We start from the raw sequence: 20303 nt of genomic DNA, 5'->3' as shown, positions 1-20303 counted from the left end.
TTATTTTTTTTCAAATTTTCTTTTTATAGTTTAAAAATAATTTTTGAAACTGTTTTATAATTTTTTTTTTATTTTAGTATTTATTTTTTATAAAATTTTAAACCCTAATTCCAAAACCCCACCCCCTTAACTCTAAACCCTAAGGTTTAGATTAATTAACCCAAAGGGTATAAGTGTATATTTACCTCTTTAATGAAACTTATTTTTGTGATTTTGAACCTTGAGTGCTACTTTGGGAACAAAAACTTGGTTTAGTGCTATTCTAGTCTTTTTTTCTGACTTATATGGTAAATTAATGAAATTATTACGTCAAAAAGGAACCAACAAGTACCGGGTGTCTAATTGAAACGGATAATGTAGATTTTCTTACTATTTTGTGTGTTCGTTTATTTATATAACGTTTCGAAAATACACATCTCGATAAAATAAAAGGACGAGTATGTAAAAGTTGATGGAGACTATACAAGTAAGAAAAGGAGTTACATTTTGCTATATTAAAAGTTGATATTATTTAATTTTTGTATAATAATATAAAAAGACAAAAAAAAAACAAGGCACAAATAATGGAGACGAAGTGGAGAGAGAAAAGCTCCACTCTCTCTCTCTCTCACACACACACACACAAAGCTGCTTCTTCCTCTTCTAATCTGAATCGAAGAAATCAAAATCAAACAAGAGAAATGCCTGAGGACGATGAAGACCAATCTCCACCGTCGGATCTACGCTCGCAGCCGCCTTGCTCTCCCAACAAATCTCGGAACTGCATCTCCTCCTCCTCCTCCCAGACTTTCCCCGACCACGTCCTCGAGAACGTCCTCGAGAACGTCCTACAGTTCCTCGATTCGAGATGCGACCGCAACGCAGCTTCTCTGGTCTGCAAATTGTGGTGGAAAGTCGAAGGCTTGACTCGATCGGAGGTTTTCATCGGGAACTGCTACGCGCTCTCTCCAGCTAGGTTAACTCAGAGATTCAAGCGTGTGAGGTCTCTGCTCCTCAAAGGGAAACCAAGATTCGCTGATTTCAACCTCATGCCCCCTGATTGGGGTGCTAATTTCGCGCCTTGGGTATCCACCATGGCTAAAGCTTACCCTTGGCTCGAGAAGGTGGATTTGAAGCGGATGTTTGTTACTGATGACGATCTAGCGCTTCTCGCTGAGTCCTTCCCTGGGTTCAAAGAGCTCGTATTGGTTTGCTGTGAGGGGTTTGGAACCAGTGGAATCGCAGTCGTTGCCAACAAGTGCAGGTAAAAAGCTTTAACCTTGTGTTAGTGTTAGTGATGAATGGACTTATTGAATGATGATTTGTTGTTTCAGAAAGCTGAAAGTGCTTGATCTGATCGAGTCAGAGGTCACTGACGATGAAGTGGATTGGGTTTCTTGTTTCCCGGAGGATGTGACTTGTTTGGAGTCTTTAGCATTTGACTGTGTGGAAGCTCCCATCAACTTCAAGGCCCTTGAGGGTCTTGTTGGTAGGTCGCCGTCGTTGAGGAAACTTAGGCTGAACAGGTTTGTGTCTCTGGAGGAGGTACGTCGCCTCCTGCTGCTTGGAGCTCCGCAGCTCACGAGTCTCGGCACTGGCTCCTTTAGCCGTGGTGATCAGAGCGACGAGCAGGAACCGCCGGATTACGCAGCTGCTTTCCGTGCTTGTAAATCTGTAGTCTGCCTCTCAGGGTTCAGGGAGTTAATGCCTGAGTACCTTCCTGCTATCTTACCCGTCTGCGCCAATCTTACCTCTCTCAATTTCAGTTATGCTAACATTTCTCCTGACATGTTTAAGCCCATCATCCACAGTTGCCACAAACTCCAAATTTTCTGGGTATGTATCCTTCTACTTCTGTGTACACTTGATATCAGTTATTCAGTAAATGCGTTATCTTGAACGAACTTGTACAATGCAGGCTCTGGATTCGATATGTGATGAAGGACTGCAGGCAGTTGCTGCGACTTGCAAGGAACTCCGTGAGCTCCGGATCTTCCCTTTTGATCCCCGGGAAGACAGTGAAGGTCCTGTCTCTGAATTAGGCCTCCAAGCTATCTCCGAGGGTTGTAGAAAACTCGAATCTCTTCTCTACTTCTGCCAGCGCATGACTAATGCCGCTCTCATAGCCATGTCGCATAACTGTCCTGAGCTCACTGTCTTTAGGCTCTGCATAATGGGTAGACATAGGCCTGACCATGTGACAGGAAAGGCAATGGACGAGGGCTTTGGTGCCATTGTTAAAAACTGCAAGAAACTAACTCGGCTCGCCGTCTCCGGGTTGCTTACGGATCAAGCTTTTAGGTATATGGGTGAGTATGGGAAACTGATCCGTACTCTCTCAGTGGCTTTTGCAGGGGACAGTGACATGGCTCTGAGACATGTCCTCGAAGGTTGCCCTAGACTACAGAAACTCGAGATAAGAGACAGTCCGTTTGGGGATGTTGCGTTACGCTCTGGAATGCATCGGTATTACAACATGAGGTTTGTTTGGATGTCGGCATGTAGCTTGTCTATGGGATGCTGCAAGGATGTTGCACGTGCAATGCCGAATCTAGTTGTGGAAGTAATTGGTTCCGATGATGATGATGAGAACAGGGAGTTTGTTGAGACTTTATACATGTATCGGTCTCTTGATGGTCCAAGGAAAGATGCACCACAGTTTGTCACAATTTTATAGGAAGGAGGAGCATTTTCGTGTGTTGCTGAGAGCTTAAAGAGGGGAGAATGAATATGATGGGTAGGTTGTAGGAACGCTGAAGATGATGATCGTGGCGTCACAGACACAATGCATGATGGTTGATAATGATGATGATGATGATGATGATGATGATAGTTGCGAAGGGCATAATGCATGATTGTTGTACCATTATTTATTTTATTTTCTTTCTGTTTTTTTTTTTGGTTTAAAAGTTCTTGGTTGGTTAGGTGGAACAATGGATGTATGTTTTGGGGAGCATCGATGTTAGTTAGACAGATGAGTTGGTTCTTATGTTTCTAATAAGCTGCACTTTTGGATCTTTCTAGTTGTTGTTTAGAACTAATGAGACGTCTTGCCATTTTCAATTTATTTGAGATATTTCATCTAAATCCGTTAAATCATTTCGATTCTACTACTCTAGTACAACTTGATTTTGGCTTTGTTCGGTTGTGGTGGAGAGAGATGAGGTGAGGTTCTTATCCAAAGGAAGACCTCTCCTTTTGCCTTCTGAGAAGCTATCTTTGTCCCCAAAAGACTACACTTTTTTCAAACTGACAGGACACATCATTTATTTTCTTAAAGGTCATAAACCAAACTGAAATAATGCAGAGGATGGTGACAAAAATGATATGATGGTGGTGGATTAAGAGAGAGTAATTAGGATTGGTGGCACATTTGATGTGATCATCATACCTACTCATTAAACCACTTAACACCAATGTTTTATATTCCCATCATTTATATCACGTTGCTTCCTCATCCTACGGTCACGATTCTTCTAATTTGCTATCTCCAGCCCTCTCCCTCCAAATAGTATTTTATATATAAATAAAAATAAATTGCTTAAATAGTTGGTTACATGCATTTGTCTTTGAATATGTCTCCTGTTCAACTTCAGTTGTACGCTGAAATTAACCACTGAGAGGCCTTGATTGAACTAAAAACAGTAGTACTGTAGTAGTATAGATATGTCAAAACAGAAAATACATCATCAATAGCGTATATACAAAAGAAAATTTCGATACTGGGCAGAATTAGATAACAAAATTAAAGTACATACAGCAGCAAATTCGATCAGTTTCTAAATTCGATAAACAAAAACAAACAATAATAATCTGAAGTCTTTTTTTTAGAACACATAATCTAAAGTCTGGATTGAACAATTAAAACATCAATATAGACACTATGACAGAGAGAGATACAGAGAAGCCAAACCATAAATTTATGGGCCTTTGATGACATGAGTAGAATTGAGAAGAAATAAACCACCTTATTCAGTGTTAAACCGGACAGCACTTTACTTTTTTGTGACAAACATGGAAATAAAGTCATTACAATGCTATATATATATATATATATCTATATAAAAATCTTATTATCACGGTGCAGTGGTTGATATAAAACCAAAACAGCCATCATCTTCTTCACAGGGAAGAAGTGACTAGAAGTCATGGGGCCAATCTACGAATTATCCACGCAGGATTCCCTTCTTGTAGAGAATACTGCAGCCTGCGAATCCAGACAATCATATGTTAGCAAACATTTCTACGTTTTTAAGCCTAATTAAGAGACCCATTTCAAGCTAGAAACATGTCCTTAGACATAGACAGAGACCTGACTGGTCTCCACGAAACTGCAATATAAGTAAAGAGGTACCTGTCATGCAAACGAGATGGCTGTCCCTGCCAAAACTCGAAAAGGTTTGGTTTAAGTCTGAATCCTCCCCAGTTTTTAGGCTTTGGTATCACACTTCTGCAAGCAAGAAGACAAAAGTAATCAATCAAGGACATCAAATCAAAATTATTTTTTTCTCTTTTTGAAGGATTGAAAGATTTTGTAACTCACCCATCTGAATACTTTTTTGTTAGTTCTTCATATTCGTCGTATAGAACATGCCTGCCAGGTACTACAGAACTCTGATAGAAACCAAAATTTTAAGCATGAGAGTCCATCCAACAATCATATTAATGATAAATATAACAACAGTTAATAAGGCACCTGCTTGCTAACAATAGCTCCAATCTGACTTCCTCTAGGACGACTATGATAGTAATTCTCAGATTCTTCCTCAGATATTCTCTCCACTGGTCCTTCAATTCTTACCTGGTTTTGTTACAGTGAGAACGGATATTAGTACTTAGCAGAACAAAAAGGTTAAGGCAAGATGAAAACACATACCTGCCTATTCATGTCCTCCCAGTAAAACAGAAGTGCTGCAAAAGGGTTTTCTGATAAATCAGAACCTTTTTTACTTTCGTAGTTTGTGAACCTTCATTTTTACAATTTCAAGCAATTAACATCAAAGGGATCTTCATATCCCAAACTCTCAAAAGAAAAGGGAGAGGATATGTACTAACCACACAAATCCATTCTCATCAAATCCTTTTAGTAAAACCATTCTTGATGATCTGCAGCAGAATCAGGCTCATAAGAAAAATATATTGACAATTGACAAATAAGAGTTATGCAGATTAAAAAAAGGGCTTTTAGAACATGGTTCATCCACATATTGTTCCATGGAGTGAAGTCTCTTAGAACAACAAAGTATACTTACGGTTTTCTGTCTTTGCTTGTCGTAGACAAAGCCATGGCATTTGTTTCTCTCAATCCAGCAGCAACTGCTTCATCAAACCATTTACGGAACTGCAAAACAAAAACAAAAAAAAGAGGAGGGTCTCTCATATCTCATAAGAAAGCACGATAACTAAACAGCCAGTGAGTGAGTAATCTAGCAGAACGAGTAACCGAAAAGCCATAAAAATTGAGCAAAAGTGAAAGGGTAGTATAGCAATGTAAGTTTCTGCTCATTTCAATACCTGTAAAACAGGATCACTTTCAACCTGGTCCTCAAGCAATTCAGGAGAGACATAGTTCACTCTCATAGCAGATATGTCAACTTTTGGAGGTTTACCAATTCTAACACACATGGATGTCCCAGGGTAGCTAGGAAGCTCGAGCTTGTATTTTTCTGCAACAGAAGGTGGTACAAACCTCCCACCTAAAAAGTGATGAGGGCCAGAAAAGCTCTTGGCACATAGCTTTGGGGCAGTCAAAGATACCTAATAAGAGTTGAAAGATTCAATTGATAAAGTAGTATGATGGAAACAGATATATGATTAAAAGAGGCATACCAACATATCAGGCTTAATTCCTCCACCTTCATGGTCTCCTTCTTCAACGTGCCAACCAGAGGGAATGTCCACAGAGACGATGACAGGGCGTTTTTGGAGGGTCTGCAATCGCCGGATGATGTCATCAAAAGGAGGCCTTGGAGCACCTACATGTACAAAATGGTGACTTCCCAAAAAAAGCAATTTCTACATTATTTTTCAATCAAATGAGAATAGATACCATGAAATGAAAACCCGAAGATTGCATCTATAATAACATCAAAGTCCTTTGACAAGTCTTCAGGCAGATCATCAACGGAGACGAAAGGAACGGATAGTGACTCCAACTACAAAAGACAGTCATGTCAGCAAGAACTATAATAATAAAAATAAAAATAAAGAGTAGTGTGGTGGCGAACCTGAGTGACGAGTCCGGTATAGAGTGGTTTGGAAGTACGTTTGGGATAACAGATAGAGGGTTTATAACCAAAATGGTGAAGATGCCTGGCTGCAACTAGACCATCACCACCATTGTTTCCAGGACCACAGATTGCTAGAACCCGACTATATTCACTTGGTTTATAAACCTGTAATAAAAAAAACATATTAAGGCTAGGGAAAAGAGAAAAAGCTTCGAACTTTGTTACATATCTGTTTTGGGTTGCTGTAATAAAGAAGAATTTCACTTTTTTTTTTAACTGAAAACAAAACAAAGATTGGGATTGAATTAACCTCAGCAACTGAAGTAGCGACGCTAAGACCAGCCAGTTCCTGCAAGAAGGATAAGAAAACCAATCATGATCAGGCGGGTGAAACCAAAGCGGAAGAGGGAGAAGAGGGGAGGGGAGAAGAGACCATGAGCTGATCAACGGAGAAGCCAAGAGGACCCATCAAGGTCTCATCAATCTCCGCGGCTTCTCGTTGCGAGAGGTAAGATACTGATGCTGAATCCTGCATGTTTGGAATTGATCTGGTAGAGAAAGTTCGTAGACGAAAGCTGTGGCTTGCAGTGAGGAATCGCTGGGTGGTTAAAGGAAGAAGAGAGTATTGGTGGTGTTTGGGAGAGATTGATGAGAGTGGTGGTGATTGGAGAAGGAAGGCAGATATCATTGTTGTGACTCTACGCCTAATCACAGACCTCATTTAGCCCCAACAGATCCATCATTCTGACCCAAACTCCAATAATAAGCCGCTTATTTAGATCGGTTATCCATATCTGTTATGGGTCCAACGGCGTGAAGGACTGGACATTGTTTTTTTTTTTTTTTTTTTGTCGTCTGGACATTGGTTTAAATGGTTCGGTTCGATTTTGGGTTCTTTGGAATTTCAGGTTACATATTTGATTTTCAGAAATATTGCCAAACAAAAAATATTTAGATGCTTATAATTTTGTTCGGTTCTAAGTTTAAATTTAATGTCGAATTGGACCAAGTTTTTTTTTTATCTAAAATTATCTGCTACCATATTGTTATTTGCGAAGATGTTTAAGTGATTTGTTTTGCTGATTTGATTTAATTTTATTGGCAAAAAATGAGCCAGATAAACTGTTAATAATGATTTGGCTGTGATATAGCATTTTCGATCAAAATTAATCAAAATCATTTGTTTTCAAACTATTTTTTGTCCTTCTTTCATGAAAAGCAATCTTTTGATCAGTTTAGTTCATTGTCATTCACTAATTGATTTTATGCTCACTTATTTTCTCGAAGTACGCAACTCATGAAGCTTTGGTTTCCTCTGCTTGTTTTCTCAAAATTGTGATATGATTTGGTTCTTTGTTAAAGATCTCTCACCAGCTTAACACTAATGAAGATTTGGTTTACTCTGCTTGTGCTTCATTTTTGAACTTTACTCTTTCATAAACTCTTGTCATCCTTTTCTCATCCTCTAATGTTCAGTATTTCTAAATTTCAACAGAATACAGCCATTTGCCATTAATATACTCCACAAAGCTCTCACATGGCTTTCCACATCAACATCAAAAAACTCCAACATCATTCAAAAATGGTATAACAATGCATATAAGAGAATGAAAAGCAAAAGAAGAAGCTACCAAGTAAAACACGTGATAATGTTTTTAAGTTTAAAGAGTGTTCTTAACGAAACAAAAAAAATTGAACTTTTAGCTTAGTGACCACGACTCATCTTAATTTTGGGCATTGCCTTTTTAACCTGCCTTGCTCTTTCTTTAACCTCTTTCTTCCTAATCACTTCTGCGCTCAGCTTTGCTTCCGCTTCCTCCATCAGTTTCTTCCTCTCTGCTTTCTTCTTCTGCAATGCCTCTTGCCTCGCGTTCTGAAGTTCCTTGTAGGCTTCCTCTGCTGCCTTTTGCCTACCGGTCTCGGTTTTATTCCTTGCCTTCATTCAATCAAGAGACATATACTCTACTCAGCCTTGCAATGCATTTTAATTCCGGACCAGGAGGCTATACATAATAAGTTTGCCCCTTACCTGGGTACTGAGTCTGTACCGTCCTACTAAGTCGATGTAGTATGGAATTAGCGCCACTAGCCGGACGATATCATCCATGTGCTTAGCATCTGGTAAGGAAAACTTGAAAAGCATCATCTTCCTGTGTTTGCCAGGGTGTTGGTCAGAGATATGCATCGACATGAAGTTCTTCCCATACTTCTCCATAGCCTTGTCACCAAAAACCTACAGAGTTACATCGCATGCCCGTGTTTGGTTAGTGCAGCAAAGATACGTCTTAAGAGATGCATAATGTGTAACATTAATCAAAACAAATATTTATGTTGAATCGAATTAAGGTTCATATTGAAGGCGATTGCTTTCCCTATTTTTGCCACTTATACAGATAGAAACAGAGATACAGCCATGGACCAAACTCCATCACTGAATTATTAAGCTCATTATGCTTAGTTCTTTACTAAACCTCATATGGACAAGCAACAAGGCCTATGCAAGTAAAATGAGCCAAACTGTGACTACTAGTTCTCAATCTGGTAAGCTCCTAACTACGGCTTAAGAAGTGATTCTTGCAAACTAAAACACACCAGCGAACACACAGACACGGTTCTACTGTAAAATCTGAGAACATTTCTCACCTGATCAAGCACAGTGTCTGTGATCATATCCCCAGCAACTTCCTTAGATTCAGCTACGACACTCAGCTCCTCCGAAACCCACTTCCTCCCGGCGGGAGGAGACACAATCCCGGCGAATCTCTGCAGATCCTTCACCTCCTTCTGCATACTTTTCGCCGCCTTCTTCTTAGCCATCGCAAACACGACATGATCCATCGCCTCTTCGTTCATGTAAACCTCAAAGGTGATCTCATCTTTACAAGGCACCACCAAGTTGAAAGCCCTGGAGATCAGATCGTGCCTGCTCTTAAGCTCCATGGTGGCGAGCAATCCATGGCAGTACCTGCGTCCGCTCGCGTAGAATTTGAACACATTCAACGCTTCTTTAAGCAGCAACGGCGACTCCACCCCGTCGCCAACTCCTAGCAAGCTGAAATTCTTGTGGAATATAGTGTCCTTGGAAGCGAATTTGGCGGCCCAAGCTAAAGCGAGGCGCTCGTTCTCGCGTTTACCGAGGAAGTAGTTGATTCCGAGAGCCGTTAAGAAACAGACGCACGCGATCTCGATTGCGTACGACTTCTTCTTCTTCATAATTGGAGTAGTGGCGTCTTGAGCTGTGGATGTAGTAGTAGTAGTCTCTGGATCTGCCGTCTCTGTGGCGTTTTCTGCAGTCGGTGGAGAGTCAATCGTCTCTGGCAGACCTTCGAACTCGTCTTCATCCCAGAAATCGAAGGGCGTGGAGGAGGGATCCGACTGAGGCTCGGGGATGAGATCGGAGGTAAGGTCGTCGGGAGATGGTTGTGGATCGGGAAGAGATGAGTGGGACTGGGTGATGGTGGGCGGAGGGAGAGAGTGGTGGAGATCAGAGGAATCGTCGGAAGCATCGTCGTCGTCTTCAGGATCAAATCCTTCGAATTGAGAAGCGGAGAGAAGATGGGGGAGGTGAAAGGAAAGGCATAAAATGAGAGTTAAGCAGAAGAAAGATCGGGGGGTCATTTTGAGGTAAGATCTAACACTAGTAAATCGTAATGTAATCTGATACTTTGTTTTCGGGACGATGTATATGGCAGTGTTTTAAAAACACTGGAGCAACCCGATGGTTTGGACCGTGGGTTCGACCATCAATCGGTTAAATAGTCCGATTGAATCTAATAACTGGTTTGCGTCGTTTGATCGTGAACCGTCACGCATTGGATTTCAAAGTTATTAAACTAATACAAACTATTAAAACTATCAAAAATTTATAAAAAAAATCTCTAAGATGTTTTTTCTTTAGTTTATTTTCACAAAATAAATTTCAATAAAGAAAATAATCAAAATAAGTTTTATTAAATTAGTTTAACTAAACTAAGACTTTACATAGAATGAAGATCATTTGGAGCAAAACAAGCTGAATTGAATACATTTGGAGATTTTTCCATGGAGTAATTGCTTCAGAATGGAACATCCGGATTACATAAAAGCATGCACTAGAGACCCCTATTTTTATAAAAATTTCCAATATTTCACGATTTTACCTAGGGATCCTCATTTTTTAACATGGAGCTATCACATACGTGCAATTATTGTTTTTTTTTTTCTCACAGACATGTTAGTTAGTACATAAACTTTAGAGAGAACTAGTGATTTTGAAGGGAAACAAATTTATACTCTTGAAAGATTATGAACTTTTTCACTTTTCAAAAAAAAAAAAAAAGATATATGAACTTTTTTTATTATTCTTTGCAATTGATTATCATGTTTTCTATCATCTATGTGTTCTCTGTGACTTTGCAATAGATCCATGAGCTAAACACAAATAATGATTTGATGTTTTGATTTGATGTTTTGATTGTCTTTTTTTTTTCTTTTTTGACAAGGTTGTACCGATTAGAAAATAAAAGACATTCATTGGATAGTATAATTTTTGTTGAATTATAAGAGGCATTCAAACAATTGGCCTACGACTAAAAGTGATTGTTATGAACATGTGGAGAGCAGGATTTTCGAACCCGAGTCATATCCACCCTCAAAGTCAAAATAAAACATTTGGGCAGAAATATCAAATGTCAAACACAGTATCTGTACATATAATAACTATACAAAGAAAGAGACAAGTTCATATTAGTTGAACAGCTGCAATTGAAGGAATTTTCTCTCTGAGTTTCTGAGTTACTGCTACTCGTACGGTCATGACTCCAGCAGCAGGTCCTGTGATTCTTATCTTCACGATCGGTTCTTCAATCTCCACCAATTCGAGCGAGCCATCTGCTGTTCCGATCAAGTAAGGCCTGATTTCTTCCAGCACCTAAACAATTCACAAAATGCTTCAACATCAAACGTGGTCTCAAGATTAAGACATAAAGATCTCTACTTGTTCACCTTCAGCACATATACATACTTAAAGCAAGCAAGAAGAGCATATACCTTTTCAATGTTTTCGTCATTGAGTTCAAGGCCAGTCTCTTCATCTGGAACAGCCTCAACAGCCACTATCTCAGGGATCTTTTCCATAAGGCGACGCTCAATACCCATCTTCATTGTCGTAACAGAACTTGGGCATGAACCGCACGCTCCCTGCAGTTTCACTCGAACAATATTGCCATCGATCTCATGCAATGCGACATTCCCACCATCAGACATAAGGTACGGTCTGATTTCGTCCAAGACGCTTTCAACATTTTCCTCAGTCAAGGGTACTTCCAAGACTGGGTCTGGGGTTGCCACTGCCTTTACAACTGTAAAACGTTTTGGTTAAACTAGTTGCTTATAAGCTCAGAAGGACACAATAAAGATGTCGTCTTTCTAACCTTGGGATCGTCGACTCGAGAGAGAATGAGATAATCGTGGGAATCGATTACGAGATCTAGCTACGAGACGTAAAGAGCGTTGGGAGCTCAAACTCTGCCATAAACTTAGGTCAGAGATTGGATACGAACAAAAGTATAAAAGAACAAAAAGTAAAAAATGACCTGAGCAGAAGAAAGAAGACGAGAGGAGGAAGGCTCTAGGGCTGAGGTGTGTGTCGCCGACCAGGGAATGGATGCCGGGTTTAGCGCCACCAATTGCATCTCTCAGCGTTTTCTGGTCGGAAAAAACCTAATCGATTCTGGAATTTTAGGACGGAGATTCCTTTTTATCGTTAAACACTTCGGTAGGCCCACCCAATGTTTTGTCGAGGTTATCTCCATGGGCCTATCTATCGTTAATTCAATTTCATGTTCGATTTGCAAAAATACTCATATCTGTACAAAAAAAACAGATATTAATATGTAATATATATATATATATATAAACGAAATAAATCAAAATAATAATATTTCTAAGAATGGATTCATTATATGAGTATATATACATACATATAAGAAGTTATATACAATTATATTATATGTAAATTTTATAATATTCTAATTTAGTAAATATGGACAAGTATCCATTCGGTTACCAAAAATATACATTTTTGTTTGGGAAAGCAGTTGATTTAGTTTCTATATAAATACTAAGTTTGGTTGTTGTTTTGTACACATAATTTCTTTAGAGAAATCACCAAAATGTTGAAAAACGCAAAGATCTTGAACAATCCATCATGATTTTGCCACTGAAATCAATTTGAAAAAATTTCCATCAAAGCTGCATTTGAGTCAACCCATCGAAGGATGTTCCGTTCCCATTTAGAAGATTGTAGTTGGTGGCGTAAGTGGTTGGATGACATTCACTTTGTTTACTTGTTTCAGATTTGTTGGTATTTTGTGATTTTATTCATTCTCACAGAGCTTGTATTGTATTGCACGTTTAGAGCCTTCCAACTGATATAAACTATTTTGTTCAAATCAAATTTTATTTCTGGATTTCCACAAATACCAGATAAACCAGAAAGTTCGATTTCTGATCTCAAAATGAAGGATAGAAATGGTGTAAATTGTTGAATATCACTAACCTCCAAACCGCATGTTAAGATGAAGGATAGAAATGGTGTAAATTGTTGAATGTACACACTCAAAGAGAATGCGATTGATAGTTTTCTATGCGCTAAACAACACCTTTGAAAAGTTATATTCACTTCTATACATCTATTTTAGAATCTCTCAATAGCAAGATTAGTTTTTTCAAAATGGCTCGCCAAATAAATTGCTGAATTTTTTGGTACATATATATGGTCCACCAAAGTTTTTTGAGTGTTAGATTTGCAGAAGGTGTCTTAAATTAAATAAATCATTTTTACAATGTTTGTCTACTTAATTATTTTTAATTAAAAATTTAAATACACAGATATATATTAATATACCTTAACAATGTAAATTATGTATACAATTACAAACATATATTATTATACTTTATGATGTCAAACAAAAGAACAATATTGTTACAAATTTACCAATATAAAATATCAAACTGTAAATAATATGTTTAATCATTTTACCATATAAATTAAATATTTTTAATTATGAAAACAAAAAAAAAAATATCCGCGGATCAAACCAGTCTTATAACTACAGACTTTAGAGCCCATCAATCTTATCCTCAGCCTTAACACAAAAAGCTCAGAAGTTTCTCTTTTTCTTCTATGCCTTAAGTTGCAAGCCCATAACTCGGCCTAACCCACATACAAAGCTCACAAGTTTCTTTTCTCTTCTTCCTCTTCCCCCTGACCTTTCTTGTCGTTCTAGAAATTCGATTATCTCATTTTAGGTTCTGAGATCATCAATCAACACAGTGAATCGAGGTTAAGAGATATGGTGAAGGTGCGAATGAACACGGCCGACGTGGCCGCGGAGGTCAAGTGCTTGAAGCGGTTGATCGGCATGAGATGCTCCAACGTCTATGATATATCTCCCAAGGTACAAATCTCTACGCTACGCACACTCTTTGTAATCCGATTTGATTTGATTTCCGTTACACTCTTTGTTTGTTTGATTGATTGCAGACGTATATGTTCAAGCTGTTGAATAGTAGCGGCATCACTGAATCTGGTGAGAGCGAGAAGGTCTTACTCTTGATGGAAAGTGGTGTTCGTTTGCATACCACTGCTTATGTCAGGTATAACAACACTCAATCTTTTCCGATTCTTTTTAGCAGTAGTGAAGATTTGATTTTCTTTGTAGGGATAAGAGCAATACTCCATCTGGGTTTACTTTGAAGTTAAGAAAGCATATTCGGACTAGGAGGCTTGAGGATGTGCGGCAGCTTGGTTATGATAGAGTAATGGAAGTTCAACTCTAGTTTGATTCGATTCCATTCTGTTTTCGTTAAAAGATGCTTTTTGCTATTGGTTCCAGATCATTGTCTTCCAGTTTGGGCTGGGAGCTAATGCACACTATGTTATATTGGAGCTGTATGCTCAAGGAAACATAATCCTCACGGATTCCGAGTATATGATTATGACTCTCCTCCGCTCACATAGGTTCGTTTTTCTATTCATTTCATTAAACCCTTCTGGTTTGAATGTGGATTTTGTAGTGAATTGTTTAATTGCAATTCTTGTAGAGATGACAATAAGGGTTTTGCTATCATGTCTCGCCACCGTTATCCTATAGAGATATGTAGACTCTTTGAGAGGACCACAGCTTCGAAGCTGCAGGAATCGCTTACTGTTTTCTCTCTAAAGGATCATGAAGCAAAAGATAGTGAGTCAAAAGAGCAGAATGGTGGCAAGAAGGGTGGGAAGTCGAATGAAGCTAAACAATTTACCTTGAAGAATATTCTTGGTGATGCTTTGGGGTACGGGCCACAGCTCTCTGAGCACATTATTCTGGATGCTGGACTAGTTCCAAGTACCAAACTTTCAGAAGAGAAGAAGTTAGATGATAATGAGATTCAGCTATTGGTTCAAGCGGTCATCGTATTTGAAGATTGGCTTGAAGATATTATATATGGTCAAAAAGTTCCAGAAGGTTATATTCTAATGCAGAAACAGTTGTTGGTGAATGACACGTCTTCTCAGGGAGGTGTTACGAAGGTCAATATTTAACTCTTGTCTTCTATTTTTTTTTCTTAAAGGGCAATAAAATATATATTTGATTTTCTTTTGCCTGGTTGTCTGCAGATGTATGATGAGTTCTGTCCAATCTTATTAAACCAATTCAAATCAAGAGTGTATGAAAAGTTTGAAACTTTTGATGCGGCTTTAGACGAGTTCTACAGCAAAATTGAGAGCCAAAGATCTGAATTCCAACAAAAGGCAAAAGAAGATTCTGCCAGTCAGAAACTTAATAAGATTCGCCAGGATCAGGTTTGTGGTCTTCCCATCTCCGTATATCCCCTGTACAACTTCTCTCCATTGTAAATGTAAGTGCCATGTTTCTGTACTCATGTTGTAGGAAAACCGTGTTCAAATTCTGAAGAAGGAAGTCGACCGTTGTGTTAATATGGCTGAATTGATCGAGTACAACTTAGAAGATGTAGATGCTGCCATATTAGCTGTTCGTGTAGCGCTTGCAAAGGGTATGGGCTGGGACGATCTAGCTCGTATGGTCAAGGAGGAAAAAAAACTAGGAAATCCGGTTGCTGGAGTAATTGACAAACTTAACCTGGAGAAGAATTGCATGACATTGTTGTTGTGCAACAATCTCGATGAAATGGATGATGATGAGAAGACGCTCCCTGTGGAAAAGGTGTTGATATCGCCCTACATTGAATAAAATAAGCTCATCTTCTTAATTGTTCTGACATATGGGGCATGCTTTGTGGTTTCCGTAGGTGGAGGTTGACCTATCACTTTCTGCGCACGGTAATGCCAGGCGCTGGTATGAAATGAAGAAGAAACAAGAAACCAAGCAGGAGAAGACTGTTTCTGCTCATGAAAAGGCTTTTAAAGCAGCCGAGAAAAAGACACGCCACCAGCTTTCTCAGGTAATCCTTTCATCTTCATCGCCGTTGATCTTGTTGGTGTGTCTTCTTGCTTGCAGTCAACTGATCATTTGCATTCTTCTGTCTAATAGGAGAAAGTGGTTGCAACTATTTCACACATGAGAAAGATTCACTGGTTTGAGAAATTCAATTGGTTCATTAGCAGTGAAAACTACTTGGTCATCAGTGGTCGTGATGCTCAGCAAAATGAGATGATAGTTAAACGTTACATGTCAAAAGGAGACCTGTAAGTTTTCATGTATAGAGTTCTTTTCTTAGTCTTTGTGTTGGTATTATATTTTCAACTGTTATCATAAGTTTCGTTTCACCATGCTTTTTAGGTATGTGCATGCAGAGCTTCATGGAGCATCTAGTACTGTGATAAAGAATCATAAACCTGAACTAAGTGTACCGCCTCTCACTTTAAACCAAGCTGGATGTTTTACGGTAAGCGGTTTTATCCACAACTTAAGTTGGGTTGAATTGTGTGACTATGATGTGGAATGTGTTAAGGACATACCTTTAAATGTAATTCGTTGATGCAGGTTTGTCATAGTCAGGCCTGGGATTCCAAGATTGTCACTAGTGCATGGTGGGTTTATCCTCATCAGGTCAGTAAAACAGCTCCTACTGGGGAATACCTCACAGTTGGAAGTTTCATGATACGAGGTAAGAAAAACTTCCTTCCCCCACACCCACTTATAATGGGTTTTGGACTGTTGTTTCGATTGGACGAGAGTTCCTTGGGAGCTCATTTGAATGAAAGAAGGGTAAGAGGTGAAGAGGAAGGAATGAATGATGTTGGCATGGAAACGCATGCTCCTGATGAGCATTCAGATGCTGAGTCAGAGAACGAAGCAGAGAATGAAGAGGTTTCTGCAGCAGGAGAAAAGAATTTACTGGAATCAAATTCAGCATTGAGCCAAGATACTTCTTCTTTGGACATGAATTCATCTGGAATTGATGGAGAAAACGTTGCAGCAGCTACGTCACAGCTTGAAGATCTTCTTGATAGAACCCTTGGTCTTGGTACTGCAACGGTGGCAGGCAAGAACCCTACAATAGAGACATCAAAGGATGAGTCGGAAGAGCAGGAGAAGAAATCAGTTGTGAGAGATAAGCCTTACATATCAAAAGCTCAAAGAAGAAAGCTTAAGATGGGCGAAAGCGGTAACACAGCCGCTGATGATTACACTGGCCAAGAAAAGCCGGAGCGGAAGGAAAAAAGTGTCTCTAGCGATACTACAGCCGCAGATGGTAACACTGAGAAAGAAAAGCAGCAAAGCAAGGCAAAAAATGCTTCTTCTTCTTCTTCAAGGCAAGCCAACAAGACCATACCTGAGAACAAGCCAGCTGGGGAAAAAGTTAGCCGTGGGCAAAGGGGCAAACTTAAGAAAATGAAGGAGAAATATGCTGATCAAGACGAAGAAGAAAGAAAAATTCGAATGGCGTTGTTGGCAGTAAGTACTTTCTGAATAACTCAGTTGCATTCTCCGTTTTCTTTCTTTCAAAGTGACCATGAAATTTGGGGAAAAATTTAATACTCTTCCATGTGCAGTCTTCTGGAAAGCCACAGAAGAATGATGTTGAAGCACAGAGTACGAAGCCCGCAGTCACTGAAGAGAAGAAACCTTCAGAAGGTAAATTTATACGACCTGTCTGAAATTGTTTCTTCACATACATATTTTCATTAGAGTCGCCATGCATATGATACTGATGATGGTTGTTGTGTGCAGAGACAGAAGATGCTGTGAAAATATGTTATAGGTGTAAGAAGGTTGGACATCTTGCTAGGGACTGCCATGGGAAAGAAATGGACAAAGTGGTAATGGAAGAAGATGATATTCATGAGCTTGGGGAGGAAGAGAAAGAAAAATTGATTGATGTCGATTACCTAACTGGTAACCCTTTACCAACTGACGTTATCTTATATGCCGTCCCTGTGTGCGGCCCCTACAACGCTCTCCAGTCATATAAATACAGAGTCAAAGCGATCCCAGGGAGCATGAAGAAAGGAAAGGGTAATAAACACTTTTTCCCTATGATATCTTAACCTTAATGTAGAGGTTTTGGATTATTATATTTGATGATTGTTTATGTGTTTGGGCAGCTGCAAAAACCGCAATGAATCTGTTCACACATATGTCGGAAGCGAGTGTCAGGGAGAAAGAGCTGATGAAGGCTTGTACGGATCCGGAGTTGATGGCTGCTCTTGTAGGGAATGTGAAGATCACAGCAGCGGGGTTGACGCAATTGAAGCAGAAACAGAAGAAGGGCAAGAAAAGCGGGAAACACCATGGCTAGGTTTTATTTTTTCGTTTGTTATCTTTCAAGGAATGATTAGTGGCATTTTGTGTTCACTGGAGAACTTCTGTTGTTGAAGTTTATTATAAAATTTTATTACGAAAATAAGAATATTCGTCCTATCGAAGATTTGCTGATGGAATTTATTGCATTGGTTCACACTTCACACACTTAAAGTGTTCAATTTGAGAAAATCAAACCAATTAAAACCAAACTAAACTAAAAACCGAACTGAAAAAAAGGGTTTGGATTTAGTAAATAGTAAATACCAAACAAATTGAATGAATGTTACTTTTAAAGAATGGACATCTCGGTTTAAATTTGGGTTTGGATTGAGTAAATTTATTTAGTTTTAAGAAAAATTTAACAGCAGTTAACAGAAATTAGTTTGATTTGATTGAGTTCAGTTCGGTTTAATTTAATAGATTTTTAAATTCAGTTTAGATGACATCAATTTTTAAAAAATTTAGATGGTAAAATCTTAATAATAAAATTTAATATCAGAAAAAATAAAATCAGTAATTGACCCCTAAATACATTTGTAAATATTAAATTTTATTTCCGCAATTATATTATATTGTTAGAAAAAATTATATTATCTAAAATCTAGTTTCAAAAGTATTCAGAAAAATGAAAGTTGAAAAATTCTCAAGGCATTTAGGAAATATTCTCCGAAGATTCTCCAAAGAAATCACAATTTTTTTTTTGCATATTGTTTGGGTGTTTCCGATACAAATCCATAAATAGGCATCAATCTCAAAATAAAGAGAATTCTACGGCAACGATTCCTATTTTGCTGCTATGTTAAAAAAAAAACCTTTCGTCCTCATTTTTTTGTTTTCCTTTGTAGAAACAAGTCAGGAAAATTCAATTTGATCAAAAACCTTTTCTCTTCCTCTTTCTTCTTCATAAGAAAACTAATTGCATTAGTCTCTCTAAACATCGTCCGAAGAAGGAAGAGGCTAGGGCATCCATTTTCTTTTCTATACATATATATATATTAATATTTAATTTTACAAGAAACCTTAAAAAAAAAGAGATCGTGGGCGGCAAAAATGTCAATCGGAGGGAGGAGTAAAGTGAAGTTCATGTGCAGTTTCGGCGGCAAAATCCTCCCTCGTCCTTCCGACGGCCTTCTCAAATACGTCGGCGGCGAAACTCGCGTCATCGCCGTCTCTCCAGACATCACCTTCCTCGGTAAAATTTTAATCAACTCTTCCATTAATATCACCATATCGAATATTTAAATCTTCTTGTTCCGTCTTTACCAGAACTCACCAAGAAGCTCACGGAGATGACAGAGAACGACATGGTGCTCAAGTACCAAATCATCCCTGAAGATCTCGACGCGTTGGTCTCCGTAAAGTCGGACGAAGATCTGAAACACATGATGGACGAATACAACCGTCACCAGGAGACTCCCAAGCTCAGAACCTTCTTGTTTCCAGCGGTTCAGTTAGGTTCTCCTATGGAGCCACAGACGATAGAGCAGCGCTACATCGAAGCCATCAACGGCATTGTTCGCAAAATCAAAACACGGCCTTCTTTCACCCTCTCTGCTTCCTCCTCTCCCAAATCTGAATCGTCACCAGATGGGTACGGTAACGAGCAGCCTGAGATGGGTAGTAGCTACCAGTTGAGCCGGCTTTACCCGATGCATAGAGTACGGAGCAGTCCTAACATCTCACAGCAGCAGCATAACTATCACCACCACCACCACCACCACAGTGCTTACTTTCAGCAACCTAATTACTTGACTTGTAGGCTGCGTCCACCACCACCTCCACCGTTGGATTTCCCTAGAGGCGCGGGCTGGGGGGATCCACAGGGCGGGGGTAATGGAAAGTACGGGTGCAGTGAGGAACGTAGGTTCTGGGGGAGAGCAAGCAGTGTTCCTCAGAGTCCTAGGAACCATGGATTTCGTCTCTGATATTTCTGCTTAACATTTGCAACCATCTGTGTATCTATGTATGTATATATATGGTCTTTTGTTTTGTTGTTTTACAGTTTGCGATATCTGAAGTTTACCAAAGGCTGCAAGAGGTTTGGTTTTATTGTACATGTTTTGTAAAGCTGAAAAGAATTTGTGGATTCTCTTAATTGTTTGACTCTTACCATTTGTTTGCTGCCCAAAATCACATTATTCTTCATTTAGCTAAGCTTGGTTCTTAGAGTACATGTTTTGTTCCAGAGTCCCCAGAAGAACTTAACTGGTAATATTTTCCCATAGATCTTAAACACTTGTTGACTTTGTTTCCATTATTTTATAGAAGGAAGAAGATTTCTTTTCTGGTATATGAAATGTCTTAGTTCTCTGTTGCAATTTCAAGTTCAGCCTCAGTT

At 38.9% G+C, this 20303-nt stretch overlaps 6 protein-coding genes across 6 annotated transcripts; 3 read left to right on the top strand and 3 right to left on the bottom strand.

Annotated features, from left to right (window-relative positions):
• Positions 1-545: 545 nt before the first annotated feature.
• On the top strand, positions 546-3046 carry LOC106448164 (transport inhibitor response 1-like protein). The gene is made up of 3 exons (XM_022716116.2): positions 546-1243; positions 1314-1815; positions 1898-3046. The coding sequence occupies exons 1-3, from the start codon at positions 564-566 to the stop codon at positions 2654-2656; spliced, it is 1941 nt and encodes a 646-aa protein (XP_022571837.1). The 5' UTR covers positions 546-563; the 3' UTR covers positions 2657-3046.
• Positions 3047-3788: 742 nt separating this feature from the next.
• On the bottom strand, positions 3789-7087 carry LOC111214078 (pyridoxine/pyridoxamine 5'-phosphate oxidase 1, chloroplastic). Its single transcript, XM_022716115.2, has 13 exons — positions 6643-7087; positions 6520-6558; positions 6207-6374; positions 6029-6134; positions 5809-5954; positions 5494-5736; positions 5232-5320; positions 5035-5085; positions 4856-4946; positions 4676-4780; positions 4523-4593; positions 4334-4429; positions 3789-4186 (listed from the first exon to the last, which is right to left on the bottom strand). Exons 1-13 carry the CDS (start codon positions 6928-6930, stop codon positions 4126-4128), a joined length of 1554 nt encoding a protein of 517 aa, XP_022571836.1. The 5' UTR covers positions 6931-7087; the 3' UTR covers positions 3789-4125.
• A 640-nt stretch (positions 7088-7727) lies between these two features.
• On the bottom strand, positions 7728-9898 carry BNAC03G27560D (uncharacterized protein At5g49945). The gene is made up of 3 exons (XM_022716111.2): positions 8853-9898; positions 8239-8442; positions 7728-8145 (listed from the first exon to the last, which is right to left on the bottom strand). The coding sequence occupies exons 1-3, from the start codon at positions 9825-9827 to the stop codon at positions 7915-7917; spliced, it is 1410 nt and encodes a 469-aa protein (XP_022571832.1). The 5' UTR covers positions 9828-9898; the 3' UTR covers positions 7728-7914.
• A 945-nt stretch (positions 9899-10843) lies between these two features.
• Positions 10844-12023, bottom strand: LOC111214077 (nifU-like protein 2, chloroplastic). The gene is made up of 4 exons (XM_022716114.2): positions 11783-12023; positions 11621-11714; positions 11238-11548; positions 10844-11118 (listed from the first exon to the last, which is right to left on the bottom strand). The coding sequence occupies exons 1-4, from the start codon at positions 11879-11881 to the stop codon at positions 10930-10932; spliced, it is 693 nt and encodes a 230-aa protein (XP_022571835.1). The 5' UTR covers positions 11882-12023; the 3' UTR covers positions 10844-10929.
• Positions 12024-13344: 1321 nt separating this feature from the next.
• LOC111214075 (ribosome quality control complex subunit NEMF-like) lies at positions 13345-18082 on the top strand. The gene is made up of 14 exons (XM_048775961.1): positions 13345-13648; positions 13735-13847; positions 13913-14009; positions 14087-14211; positions 14295-14766; positions 14854-15039; positions 15128-15421; positions 15507-15659; positions 15749-15903; positions 15998-16103; positions 16202-17116; positions 17215-17296; positions 17393-17677; positions 17767-18082. Exons 1-14 carry the CDS (start codon positions 13544-13546, stop codon positions 17958-17960), a joined length of 3282 nt encoding a protein of 1093 aa, XP_048631918.1. The 5' UTR covers positions 13345-13543; the 3' UTR covers positions 17961-18082.
• Positions 18083-18745: 663 nt separating this feature from the next.
• LOC111214076 lies at positions 18746-20060 on the top strand. Its single transcript, XM_022716112.2, has 2 exons — positions 18746-19157; positions 19232-20060. Exons 1-2 carry the CDS (start codon positions 19016-19018, stop codon positions 19888-19890), a joined length of 801 nt encoding a protein of 266 aa, XP_022571833.2. The 5' UTR covers positions 18746-19015; the 3' UTR covers positions 19891-20060.
• The last annotated feature ends 243 nt before the right edge of the window (positions 20061-20303 follow it).

The sequence above is a fragment of the Brassica napus genome, chromosome A3, assembly GCF_020379485.1.
Source record: "Brassica napus cultivar Da-Ae chromosome A3, Da-Ae, whole genome shotgun sequence".
NCBI lineage: Eukaryota > Viridiplantae > Streptophyta > Magnoliopsida > Brassicales > Brassicaceae > Brassica > Brassica napus.
The sequence above is the reverse complement of the archived record's forward strand: the minus strand, read 5'-3'. Positions and strand labels throughout refer to the sequence as shown.

What these genes read in the sequence shown, in the direction of transcription:
- LOC106448164 (XM_022716116.2), top strand. Translation starts at nt 564, where the DNA reads ATGGAGACGAAGTGGAGAGAGAAAAGCTCCACTCTCTCTCTCTCTCAC. An exon ending in GTCGTTGCCAACAAGTGCAG is followed by an intron (nt 1,244 to 1,313) that starts GTAAAAAGCTTT and finishes TTGTTGTTTCAG; the next exon opens with AAAGCTGAAAGTGCTTGATC. An exon ending in ACAAACTCCAAATTTTCTGG is followed by an intron (nt 1,816 to 1,897) that starts GTATGTATCCTT and finishes TGTACAATGCAG; the next exon opens with GCTCTGGATTCGATATGTGA.
- LOC111214078 (XM_022716115.2), bottom strand. Translation starts at nt 6,930, where the DNA reads ATGAGGTCTGTGATTAGGCGTAGAGTCACAACAATGATATCTGCCTTC. An exon ending in AAAGTGATCCTGTTTTACAG is followed by an intron (nt 5,321 to 5,493) that starts GTATTGAAATGA and finishes TTTGTTTTGCAG; the next exon opens with TTCCGTAAATGGTTTGATGA. An exon ending in GGGAGGACATGAATAGGCAG is followed by an intron (nt 4,781 to 4,855) that starts GTATGTGTTTTC and finishes TAACAAAACCAG; the next exon opens with GTAAGAATTGAAGGACCAGT.
- BNAC03G27560D (XM_022716111.2), bottom strand. Translation starts at nt 9,827, where the DNA reads ATGACCCCCCGATCTTTCTTCTGCTTAACTCTCATTTTATGCCTTTCC. An exon ending in CAGACACTGTGCTTGATCAG is followed by an intron (nt 8,443 to 8,852) that starts GTGAGAAATGTT and finishes GTAACTCTGTAG; the next exon opens with GTTTTTGGTGACAAGGCTAT. An exon ending in GGTACAGACTCAGTACCCAG is followed by an intron (nt 8,146 to 8,238) that starts GTAAGGGGCAAA and finishes GATTGAATGAAG; the next exon opens with GCAAGGAATAAAACCGAGAC.
- LOC111214077 (XM_022716114.2), bottom strand. Translation starts at nt 11,881, where the DNA reads ATGCAATTGGTGGCGCTAAACCCGGCATCCATTCCCTGGTCGGCGACA. An exon ending in CTCGAGTCGACGATCCCAAG is followed by an intron (nt 11,549 to 11,620) that starts GTTAGAAAGACG and finishes AACGTTTTACAG; the next exon opens with TTGTAAAGGCAGTGGCAACC. An exon ending in ATGACGAAAACATTGAAAAG is followed by an intron (nt 11,119 to 11,237) that starts GTATATGCTCTT and finishes TGAATTGTTTAG; the next exon opens with GTGCTGGAAGAAATCAGGCC.
- LOC111214075 (XM_048775961.1), top strand. Translation starts at nt 13,544, where the DNA reads ATGGTGAAGGTGCGAATGAACACGGCCGACGTGGCCGCGGAGGTCAAG. An exon ending in GGCAGCTTGGTTATGATAGA is followed by an intron (nt 14,010 to 14,086) that starts GTAATGGAAGTT and finishes TATTGGTTCCAG; the next exon opens with ATCATTGTCTTCCAGTTTGG. An exon ending in GAGCATGAAGAAAGGAAAGG is followed by an intron (nt 17,678 to 17,766) that starts GTAATAAACACT and finishes GTGTTTGGGCAG; the next exon opens with CTGCAAAAACCGCAATGAAT.
- LOC111214076 (XM_022716112.2), top strand. Translation starts at nt 19,016, where the DNA reads ATGTCAATCGGAGGGAGGAGTAAAGTGAAGTTCATGTGCAGTTTCGGC. An exon ending in TCCAGACATCACCTTCCTCG is followed by an intron (nt 19,158 to 19,231) that starts GTAAAATTTTAA and finishes CGTCTTTACCAG; the next exon opens with AACTCACCAAGAAGCTCACG.